Raw genomic sequence first — 12,429 nt, forward strand, 5'->3', positions numbered from 1 at the left:
GGCTGGTTATGCAGTTGCTCCGGACGGTAATGCTGCTGCTGCTGCTGCTGCTGCTGCTGCCAGTGCTGCGTCTGTTTATGCTGCTGCTACTGGAATTGATGCAGCAACTCATGCAGCAGCTGCTGCGGCTGTTTATGCTGCTGCTGCTGCAGCTGCTGCAGCTGCTGCGGTTGTTTGTGCCGCTGCTGCTGCTGCTGCTGCTGCTTCAGCATATAGGGGGTTAGTCCTTTAACCTGCTGGCAATGTAGCAGCAGCAACAGGCAGCATCTGCTGCTGCTGCTGCTGGAGCAACCTTTGTTGCTGGTGCTGGTGCTGCTGCAGCAGCAACAAAGTTTGCTGCAACAGCAGCCGTAGTCCCTGCTGCTGTCTGTTGCTGCCGGTGTTGCTGAGCTTACTGTTGTTGCTGCGGCTCTCTCTCCTGCTGCTGCAGTTGTTGTTGCTGCTGCTGCTTTTCTTTGCTGCTGATGGTGTTTATTTGCAGTGTATGTACACCTAAGCCGCTGCCGCTGTGCAGAGAGAGAGACGAGAGTCTATATATAAAGAAGATAAAATAAAGTTAAATAAATAAATTAAATAAATAAACAATTAATATAAACACATTTACTATTTATTAGCTTTTATTTTATTGCTTCTTCCATGCTGCTGCAGCGGCTGCTGCAGCACAGCAGCACTAGAGCTGCTGCTGCTGCTGCTGCTGCAGCAATAGCAGCAGCTGTTGCAGCTTCACAACAGCTTTTTGAGTTTGTCTTCCTTGAAGTGTTGTTAAATATTATTATTTTATATTTATATTTTTTATTTTTAAAGTCAGCGTGCATTTTATTACATCTCCAGACAGCCCCCACGCCCACCTGTCTGTAACGTCGAGATTAGTGTTTAGGGTTTAGGGTTTAGGGTTTAGGGTTTGCACGATGAGTTCTTCAAAGGAGTTCGACTACGATTACATCGGTGGGTTATTAGGGTTTAGGGTTTAGGGTTTAGGGTTTACGGTTTAGGGCTTAGGGTTTAGGGTTTGCAGGGGTTTAGGGGTGTATTTACAGCGACGCGCAACTTTGTGTCTTCTGTCGTTGTCTTGTTAGGGTTTAGGGTTTAGGGTTTAGGGTTAGGGTATTATTGCTTAGAGTTCAGGGTTATCGGATTAGTGTTTTAGGGTTTAGGGTTTAGGGTTTAGGGTTTATATCCTTGTAGAAGCACTATTAGATATCACCCGTTGTTCACCACCGCACTTGCTGCTGCTGCTTTTTCTGCTGCTTCTGTTGCTTCTGCTGCTGCTTCTTTTGCTGCTGCTACAATTGCTTAACCCCTGTCTACTCCTCCTCCCACTGCTGCTGTTGCTGGTGCTGGTGCTGCTGCTGCTGCTGCTGCTTTTGTTGCTGCAGTGATAGGAGGTGGTTCAGGGGGTCTTGCGAGTGCGAAGGAAGCAGCAACAGCACTAAAAGCAGCAGCAGCAGCATCATCATCATCATCATCAGCATCAAACCCCGGCTCAGCAGCATCAGCAGCATCAGGAGTATCAGGAGCAGCAGGAGGATCATCAGCAGCATCAGCATCAGGAGCAGCAGGAGGAGGAAGCAGCGTATCTGTATGTTTATTTGACTATGTTCGCCCTTCACCTCGGGGCTCAGTGTGGGGTTTAGGAGGTACTTGTGTCAACGTAGGATGCATCCCTAAGAAGCTAATGCATTATGCTGCTCAGCTGCAGCAGCAACTTGCTTGGGACTGCAGACAGCTCGGCTGTCTCTCCTTTGAACGCTTTCATCCTTCAACGGGCGAACCCCTACCCCACATGCAGACTTGCTGCTGGTCTCAGCTTGTTCAGGTACTCTGTCCAATAACTACACTATCTCCTAGCTAGCTAGCTAGCTAGCTAGCTACCTGGCTGTGTAGCTAGCTAGCTAGCTAGCTCCCTGGTTTTGTCGCTTGTTAGCTAGCTAGCTGGCTTGTTGTGTAGCTAGCTAGCTAGCTAGCTAGCTGCTTTTGTAGCTTGTTAGCAAGTTAACTAGCTAGCTAGCTGATTGTGTAGCTAGCTAGACAGCTAGCTAGCTAGCTAGACAGCTAGCTAGCTAGCCACACTTCAAGCGATCTCACTGGCAGTATAGGCAGGAACACTCAAGCCGCAGCAGCAGCAGCAGAACCGAAAGCAGCAACAGCAACAGCAACAGCAACAGCACCATCAGCAAGAGGCAGCAGCAGCTTAAGCCCTGGAAATTGAGCATTTCGCTGCTTCTGCTTCTGCTGCTGCTGTTGCTGCTGCTGCTGCTGCTGCTGCTGTTTGTTTGTTTGTCTTCAGTGTGTGCAGTCTTACATAAAACAATTAAACTTTAGCTATCGCGTCGGCTTAAGAAGTGCGGGGTGTACATACATCAACGCAGCCGCTCGGCTTGTGGGGCCCCACACTGTTGAATATGAAGTCAAAGGCGAAGTAAGAAGCTTTCGTCTTTGTTTGTTTGTTTATCTTTGTTTATCTTTATTTTGTTTGTTTATTTTGTTTATCTTTGTTTGTTTGTTTATCTTTGTTTGTTTGTTTATCTTTGTTTGTTTATCTTTGTTTGTTTGTTTTTGTTTGTTTGTTTATCTTTGTTTTGTTTGTTTGTTTATCTTAGTTCATTTTGTTTTGTTTGTTTTTGTTTGTTTATCTTTGTTTGTTTGTTTTGTTTGTTTGTTTTTGTTTGTTTGTTTATCTTTGTTTTGTTTGTTTATCTTTGATTTGTTTATTTGTTTTATATATTGAGGGCTTTATGTTTAGGGTTTAGGGTTTAGGGTTTAGGGTTTGTGTATGCGTTTAATAGAAAAAACAGCTGACAGCGCGATATATATTAATTGCTGTTGGGGGGCGGCCCTACATTCCTTCGGGTGTACGCGGAGCTCGCGAGTTTGCGATTACTTCAGATGATATCTTCAGTCTTAAAACCCCTCCAGGAAAGACGTAAGGTTATGCTATTCAAACTGCTGCTGCTGTTGCTGCTGCTGCTGCTGCTGTTGCTGCTGCTGTTGCTGCTGCTGCTGTTGCAGTGCTGCTCCTGGTGCTTTTGCTGCTGTCGTTGCTGTTGGTGCTGCTGCTGCTGTTGCTGCTGCTGCTGTTCTTGTTGCTGCTGCAGCTGCGTAGATCGCTGCTGTTGTTGCTACTCCTATTTATTTATTTATTTTATTCATTTATTTTATTTATTTATTTATTTTATTTATTTTATTATTCATTTTATTTTATTTAGGTTGGTAGTAGGCGGAAGTTATATCGCGTTGGAGTGCGCAGGCTTCCTTTCGCAGCTTGGCTATCAAGTATTTCTCTCTATTTAATTTAATTAATTTAATTAATTTAATTAATTTAATTTTAATTAATTTGATTTAATTGGTTTAATTTAATTAACTAGTTGAAGTCTGTTGATCGTCTATTAATTTATCGCAACCCACTTATCTAACCCTCTTCATTTCTTTTACTTTAATTACTTTAATTATTTTATTTTATTCGTTTATCTTTTTATTTATTTAATTTGTTTAATTTGTTTAATTTATTTTAATTTATTTATTTTATTTGTTTTATTTATTTTATTTATTATTTTATTTATTTTATTTTATTTATTTTATTCTATTTATTTATTATTTCTTTATTTTTGTTTATTATTTTATTTTATTTATTTTATTTATTTTATTTATTTAGGTTACCGTCGCCTACCGTTCGATTTTACTGCGGGGCTTTGATCGGCAGTCTGCAGAGAAGGTTGGGAGCTGCATGCAAGAGCTCGGAGTCAAGTTTTTAGAGAAGTTTCTTGTTGTTTCAATTACAAAAAAAGAAGACAAAGAAGACAATAGCAGCAGCAGCAGCAACAGCAGCAGCAGCAGCAGCAGCAGCAAGCAGCAACTTGTTGTGGTGCTGCAGCATGCCGAAAACCCCTCAATTACAAAAACTATTGTTGTAGATACAGTTTTATATGCAACAGGAAGGAAGGCCGATATACATAATCTAAGTAAGAAACTATTTATTTTATTTTATTTTATTTCGTTTTATGTTTATTTTATTTTGTTTATTTTGTTTATTTTTATTCTGTTTTGCTTGATTTATTTTGTTTATTTTATTTTATTTTGTTTATTTTATTTTATTCTGTTTATTTGAATAGGAGTGCTGTCTCTTTGATGTTTAAGTAAGATAGAATCTATTTTAATTTATTTTATTTATTTTATTATTTTCTGTTTTGTTTATTTGAATGGGAGTGCTGTCTGTAGTGTTTTTTAAGTAAGAGAGAATTGATATTATCCTTTTTTATTTGTTTTGTTTATTTGAAGGGTTAAGCTGTTTCTTTATTATTTATTATTTATAATTATTTATTTAAATGCTTAGATATGTTCATATATACATATTTTTTTATTTTTATGTATAGGCATTTATTTATTTATATTTATTTAGATGTGTAGACATATCTATTTATTTATTTTTTTATCTATTTAGTTTGTGTTTATTTATCTATTTATATTTATTTATATTTATTTATTTATATTTATTTATATTATTTATTTATTTAATGTTTAGATTTGGAAGCTGTCGGAGTGAAGACGAACGAAGACGGCAAGATAATATGCGATAAATTTTCGCAGACATCTGTTCAATCGATCTTTGCTGTTGGTCTGTCTAAATAAATAAATAAATAATTAATTAATTAATTAATTAATTAATTAGTTAATTAGTTTGTTTATTTATCTATATTTGTCTGCAATGAAGTAATGCTTCTTTTGGCTTAATTATATAATATGTAATTGGAGATTGAATAAAGCAAATAATATTTTTTTTGTTAATTACAACAGGAGTGTATAGTCGTAGAGTTAATATAAATTTATATAATAAATAAAAAGAATAATTAATAATAATAAAGAATAATGCTTATCAACAGAATAGAATATACAGTAGAGGGCTTTCTTTGTTTTTTGTTTTTTAATCAAAACACTAAAAAGGATATTTAAAATTTTAAAGCAGCAAAAGGAGACAGCAGCAGACGTTAAGGTGTATATATAATATATATATATATATATATATGTTTGTGTTTCTTACTATTATTATATTTTTATTATTCTGTTATTATTGTTATTGCTATTAATCCTCATTTATTATTTATGTATTTATCATTATTATAACGTATTTAGTATTATGTTATTATTATTATTATTATTATTATTATTATTATTATTATTACTACTACTACTACTACTACTACTACTACTACTGCTGGTAGAAGCAGAAAAACATCAAAAAATAATACATTCTATTTCTATCTACACATTTATATTTATTACGACTTATTTACATCTGTTTAAACCTACTAATTAATTAATATATTTATTTATTTATTTATTTATTTATTTATTTATTTATCTATTTATTTATTTATAGGAGATGTTGTCGCTGGATTTCCTGAGCTCACCCCTGCAGCAATACGCGCAGGCGAACTGCTGGCGAGGAGACTCTTCAAAAATCAAACAGAAGTTGTATGCTTTTATTTATCTATTTATTTATTTTAATTTATTTTATTTTATTTTACTTTGTTTTGTTTTATTTTATTTAGTTTATTTTTATTCTGTTTAAGCTCCTAAGGAGGAGACTCTTCAAAAATCAAACGGAAGGTGTATGTTTTTTATTTATTTTAATTTGTTTTATTTTATTTTACTTTGTTTTGTTTTATTTTTATTCGTTTTGTTTATCTTATTTTACTTTGTTTTAATTTATTTTACTCTCTTTGTTTAAGCTCCTAAGGAGGAGACTCTTCAGAAATCAAACAGAAGTTGTATGCTTTTTATTTATTTTGTGTTTATTCTTTTTAGTTTATTCTGTTATATTATATTTTATTATATTTTATTATATTTTATTATATTTTATTATATTTTATTTGATATTATTTTAAGTTTGTCTGTCTTTCTTCTTCTTTTCCTTCTATGGTGTCTTTTGTTTATTTCTTTATTTCTTTTTGTTTTTTTATTCTTTTATTTTTATCTGTTTCTTTTTATAATTTTATCTTTATAATTTTATCTTTATTATTTTATGTTTATTTTTTTGTTTTATTATTTTATTTTTATTTTATTTTTATTATTTTCTCAGTTTTGCTTAGAGCATGTTCCTACGACTGTCTTCACGCCGGTAGAGTACGGCTGTGTGGGTTTATCAGAAGAGGATGCAATAGTAAGAAAAGTTTATTTATATCTTTTTATCTTTTTATCTTTTATTGATTCTTCTTTTCTCGCTTTGTATGTCTCTACTTGTCTCCCTTTGTTTCATCTTCGCTGCCTTCTTATATCTTTTTTTTATCTTCTTCATCGCTTTGTCTGTCTCTCTCTCTCTTTCTGTTTCTCTTTTTATGTATCTCTCTCTTTCTCTACTTCTGTCTTTTGCTGTCTGTCTATCTTTTGTTTAGTTGTCTCTGTTTATATTTTTATTTGTTTTCTTCTGTCTTCTTTTTTCTCTTTTCCTCCTGTTATCTTTTATTTGTTTTCTCTTATCGGTTTTGAATTCATTATTTTAATATATATATGTTTATATATATATTGTATATATATATGTATATATATATATATGATATATATATAATTATAGGCTGAGTATGCGGAGGAGGATCTTGAGGTGTAAATATGTCTCAGTATATGTCTCTCTTTCTTTTTTTAGCTTTTTCAATCTATTGTAATTATTATATATATATATTTGTTTAATTTTATTTAAATTTATTTATATTTATTTATATTTATTTATATTTATTTATAGGCTAAGTATGGAGAAGAGAATCTTGAGGTGTATCTGCGAGAATTTTCGCCTCTGGAGGTTTCTGCATGTCATAGACAGAAAATAAAACAAAGAGATGAAGAAGATAAAGGAGCAGAAGACGAAGACGAAGACACATCTTTGTCGCCTTGTTGTTTAGCTAAATTAATTTGTTTAAGAAAAGATAAACAAAGAGTTGTCGGTATACACTTCGTCGGCCCAGAGGCTGGAGAAGTCTTACAGGGCATGGCTTTAGCTATTCGTCTAGGAGCTACGAAAGTAAATTAATTAAATTATTTAATTAATTAATTAATTAATTTATATTTAATTTATTTCTATTTGTTTATCTATTTTTATTTTCTTGCTGTTTATCTTCTTCTCGTTTACTTCGTGTAAGTATGATGTGGCTTCAGCTTTTTGTCTTGGAGCTACAATAAATAAATAAATAAATATTTATTTATTGTTTATTTAATTTATTTCTATTTATCTGTTTATTTATATTTCGCTTGTTATTTATCTTCTCTTTATTTACTTTATAATTTTTATTGCATTAGTTATTCTGCTGGGGGCAGGGAAGGTGTTTTATTTTATTTGTTTTTTAATGAGAGACAAAATAAATAGTTTAATTTAAACTCGCATATTCTTTTTATATCTCTTTCTCCATTGCTTCAGTTTTTAAAGGGTTTAGGGTTTAGGGTTTAGGGTTTAGGGTTTAGGGTTTAGGGTTTAGGGTTTAGGGTTTTAGGGAGAAGGGCTCCTTAGCCACCGTCTCTGAAGATGCAAGAGAAGGTCTAGGGTTTAGAGTTTATTAGGGTTTAGGGTTTGGTGTATGTATGTACAGGAGGACTTTGACAGCACGGTGGGTATACACCCGACGAACGCAGAATGTTTTATGCAGCTTCAAATAACAAAAAGAAGCGGAGAGAATTGGGTAGCAGCGGGAGGCTGTGGAGGAGGCAAGTGCGGCTGAACAACAAACAAAGAAAGCCCTTCAAGTTTTGTGCATGCACTCTATTCAATGCGTTTGTTGCATGCACTCTATAGTGTATGCATGCATATGGTGCATGCGCTTTATTGTATGTGTGCGTGCATGCATGCATGCATGCATGCATGCTCTCTATTGTATGTGTGCATGCATGCATGCATGCGTTTGGTGCATGCGCTTTTTGCATGCATGCATGCATGCATGCGTTTATTTCATGCATGCATGAAGACTATTTTTTATTATTTTCAATTTGGTCATTTAAAGACAAGAATATATATTAATAATATATATAATAGCAATAGTAATAATATATCTTTTTAACTAAAATATGTGTATAAAATATTTAAATGTGAATTCAGCAGTGGGGAGCAACGAGTAGAAAGAAAAACAAAATATGATAAACAAATAAATAAACAAAGGTAAACAAATAAATAAACGAGCAAATAAACAAAGTTAAACAAACAGGTGGACAAATAGACAGACAAATAAACAAAAAATTAAAACAAATGCAATAACAATATTATAATAAAGGTTTCATTACAATATATATATATATACGAATAAATATGTAGGTATATAGATACATATAGAATATATGTATATATCTATATACATATATATATATATATAAGTATACATATATATATATATATATATATATATATTTGAGTAGGTAATTGTTAGTGTACGTCCAAACTCTGCTGCTACAGAGTACAGCAGTCGCTCGCACTCTTTTTTTCTTTTTTTCTCTTTTTGTTTGTTTGTTTGTTTGTTTGTTTGCATGCAAGTGCTGCATGCATTTTTGTTGTTTCTTTGCTCGGGGATAAAGAAAAGCTTCTTCTTTTCTCTTTGTCTCTTTTGTCAATTTTTCTTCATGAAGAATATTTAAACAAAAACGCAGCACTCCTTCAGGTGTATATGCTTTGTTGCCTTGTAGCTGGTTCTAATAAAGATTTCAATAGAATATATATATATATATATATATATATATATATATGTATATATGCATGCATGTATACATTGACTCTTTATCTTCAGCGCCCCGAAATATGTATTGAAACTTTTTATTTCAATTGGCTTCACAAATTTGTTTTATAATATTTTATCGAGGAGGTGTATCTGTTTGTCTTTCCTCAATTAAGCTATAGAATTGCCGCGGCTTCAAAGGCATCATTTATTTGTTTCTATTCTTTATCTTCAGTGTATTTATTTATTTGTTTAAAGTCTTTATTTCAATTTGCTTTGTTTATGCATATGTACACTTTTTCTTATTTCTACTTGCACGGGTTTTAATGCCTTTCATAGCTTACCAGAACAGCGCGAGGAAAAGTGAGGGTTCTGAGGATAATTTATGTAAAAATAATGCAATAAATTTAATTCTCTTATCTTTTTAAAAATATATTTTTGACTGAAGTGCCTTTTGAACAATCTTTTCTTTTTTTTCATCTCGATGAAAAAGATCTCGCCCCCCACCTCGCCACCGGCGGATCGATTGGCGTAGAGGTGCTTGTGCTGATGAGTAGAAGGAGAGGAAAAATAAAATAAATTGAATTAAATGTTTTAAATTATTTTATATCCTAATTTTATCGTTCGAATTTCGTGTTTTTTCCCAGGTGTGTTCTCAACTCGTTCCACACCTTCTCAGGTGTACGTACACCTGGGCGGCGGTGGCGCCGGATCGACCAACCGCAGAAGGAGGAAGAAAGCAGAATAAATTGTGGAGGGTTGTTTCTTGTTGTGCACTATTTCGTTGCACTTCGGGTTTTCCCCGTATTTTTGTTGTTTATTCTACTTCTTTAGAGCTAAAGAAAAAGAATTTTCCTCGAGTTTCCTCCCCTCGACTTGGCTAGTCGTCGCCAGGCTCCCTTGACCGTTTTCTTCTCAAGCCGGTTACCAAGTCTTTTTGGTGTTTCTCTGTTGGTTTTTCCCTTTTGTTTAACCATTTAAACACTGAAACTTCATAAACAGCGGCTGTTACTCATCACAGAGCTCCTTTCAGACTGTATTCCTTAGCATTGCCTCCCTCGGCCGCATTTACGAATCCTTCACAGCGACCTCCCTATACACCTGAACTGGATCACCACTATCTTTTTCTTCTGTTTACTCCCTAGAGGAGTTTTAAGGTCTTTAGAGGCAACTAAAAGCCGAAATATGCAGCTGATCGGTAAATAATCAGCAATATCCCTTTCTTAGATTAACTTCCTCTTTGTTGTTGAAGATGTGTGTGTCTTTCTGGTCTTCTTGTTTATGTAGCATGCATCTGCTTCTCCTTGCAGCAGCCCCGTTTGTGGCTCCATCTGCAGCAGAACAGACGCCTACAGCGCGAAGCAGCAGCAGCAGCGGGACAACAACTGCAACAGTAGTAAAGAGATGCCCGAGCAACATCCCTGTGCATCACCAATCATGTACACTAGACTTATCTAGTGGCGAAACAGCAGAATTTTTTTGTCTTTATCCTCAGCCTCAGCATTTCCCTGAAACTGTATTTACTTGGGATGGAGAAGAGTCTCGTGTTGCCGATGTCTTCGGCGGAGCAACAGAGATAAAACAAACTGCAACAAAGCATGTATATAGAATTACAGTAGATAAAGACGCAAAAGCTGCAGCAGCAGGCATTACCTGCTCTCAGACCTCTAGGACACCGAGCAAACCTACTAATACTCCTTTAACTCTTGAAGAAGCTAAACAAGTTCAAATACACTCACTTGTTATACGCGTCAATGGAGGCCCTGCATATGCTAGAGAAACTGCAACTCAGAACAGTGCAGGGCAGGCAGCAGCAGCAGCAGCAGCAACAACAGCAGCTGCAGCACCATTTACTTTGCTCCTTCTAGCTGCTTCTCTTGCTTTCACTCTCTAAACAATTACTCGCCTTATTAAACCCTAAACAGCTGGCTGTGCAGAGGTAAACAATATATATAAACATATAATATATATAATATATAATATATAACATATAATATATAATATATAATATATATATACATGCATGTTATATAATATATATACATATATATAGACATATTATATAATGCATATATATTATATATTGTACGTATGTATATATGTTCCTCTATAATATATAATGTTGATATAGATATAGATATATATATTCGTATATATGTATTAATATATAATATATATAATAAACGTGTATATTATACATATTATACATATTTTATATACACAAATATATATAATATATACTAAATATACTAAATAACATATATATTTAGCGATATATATTCATATATATATATATATATATATTATATATAATACATATATATACATATACATATAATATATATATTATATGTATATATACTATACTATAATTGTACTATAAATAAACAAACATATATTATATATATTATATATTATATGTTTATATACCGCATGCATGCAAACTGCATGCAAAAACCTTTCAAAGGTTTTTGGTTGCAACTGAGAGTTCCTCGCCTCTGGCGTTTTAATTGCTTTCGCAACCTCGTCAAGGGTTTAGGGTTTAGGGTTTAGGGTTTACTGTTCTCAAGGGTTTATAGGGTTTAGCGCTCTCGATGCTTTAGGGTTTTGGGTTCTCAAGGGTTTAGGGTTTAGGGTTTAGCGCTCTCAAGGGTTTAGGGCTTTTCAGGGTTTCGGGCTTCTGATTCTTAAGGGTTTAGGGTTCTCAAGGGTTTAGGGTTTAGGACGAGAGAATAAACATAATAATAGTAATACTACTACTAATAGTAATAGTAATAATAAAACTAAGAATAATAACAATACTAGCAACAATAATAATTAATAACAATTAATAATAATAATTAATAATAATAATTAATAATATTAATAATAATAATAATAATAATTAATAATGTTTTTGTCGTTAGAAGAAAGCTGCGCAGGCCCCATTGGCTGCGATGCAGCAGGGTTCAGGGTTTAGGGTTTAGGGTTTAAATGATTTGCAGTATTTAATGTTTTGTTCTAAATTTTATTAGGTGTATCTACAGAAACAAACAAAAGCTAAAAATATTTATTTTCTTCTCATCCGTTTCTTTTCTCTCGTCTTTGTTGTTTGTCGCTGTTTTCCGTTTATGTTTATATTTTTTATTTTTATTTTTATTATCGCTTCTTTCTTTTTATTATTTGCTCTCTTCTTTTAGTTTTATTATTTTTTATTACTTTTACTTTTATCTTTTCTTCATTTTTATTTTCTTCTTTCTTTCTTCTTCTTTTTATTCTTTTTCTTTCTTATTTCTTTTCATTTCTTTTTCTTCTTGCTTATTTCTTTTTATTCTTTTTTGATTCTTCAGTCGTCTCTCAGAGGCACAAACTCAGTGCGCATGCCGCTGCTGTCTATCACCATAACCTCCGCCAGGTCCCCTGAAACACAAACCCTAAACCCTAAACCCTAAACCCTAACCCCCAACCCCTAACCCCTAAAAAGACTTTAAGAGCAAAACCGCAGCGAATGTGTTTGCTGGGTATAGCAGGAGATACTAGAGGGAATAGACAGATATCGGGGTGGTGTTGCAACCCCTTAAACCCTAAACCCTAAACCCTAAACCCTAGTTACCTGTGAAGATATCTCTTTCTCCTGCGGATGCGAGAACCCCTCTAACAAATGCAATTGTTTCTTCTTTAGTCATCTTCGGCTTTTCCTTTAATTGATTATTCCTCGCGATCTGCAAACAATATATATATATATGCATATATATATATATATATATAT

The 12,429-nt window shown here is 33.6% G+C and overlaps 2 protein-coding genes across 2 annotated transcripts in view; one reads left to right on the forward strand and one right to left on the reverse strand.

Moving 5' to 3' along the window:
* Window positions 1-908: 908 nt before the first annotated feature.
* On the forward strand, window positions 909-7,700 carry EAH_00009780 (thioredoxin reductase, putative; the record flags this gene model as incomplete). Its single annotated transcript, XM_013395280.1, has 10 exons — window positions 909-945; window positions 1,377-1,816; window positions 2,288-2,419; window positions 2,787-2,923; window positions 3,207-3,273; window positions 3,653-3,959; window positions 5,375-5,469; window positions 6,077-6,157; window positions 6,734-7,009; window positions 7,572-7,700. 10 exons carry the CDS (start codon window positions 909-911, stop codon window positions 7,698-7,700), a joined length of 1,701 nt encoding a protein of 566 aa, XP_013250734.1.
* A 4,306-nt stretch (window positions 7,701-12,006) lies between these two features.
* The window catches only part of EAH_00009790 (proteasome subunit beta type 1, putative), a gene marked incomplete at both ends in the record, with an annotated part of 2,847 nt that continues 2,424 nt past the window's right edge, over window positions 12,007-12,429 (reverse strand). The window contains one exon of the mRNA XM_013395281.1: window positions 12,007-12,080. Within this exon, the coding sequence (XP_013250735.1) occupies window positions 12,007-12,080 (74 nt within the window). The remainder of the gene's footprint in view (window positions 12,081-12,429) is intronic.

Source organism: Eimeria acervulina, genomic scaffold (genome assembly GCF_000499425.1).
Source record: "Eimeria acervulina Houghton genomic scaffold, Eah_scaff49, whole genome shotgun sequence".
In the NCBI taxonomy this organism is placed as follows: Eukaryota; Apicomplexa; class Conoidasida; order Eucoccidiorida; family Eimeriidae; genus Eimeria; species Eimeria acervulina.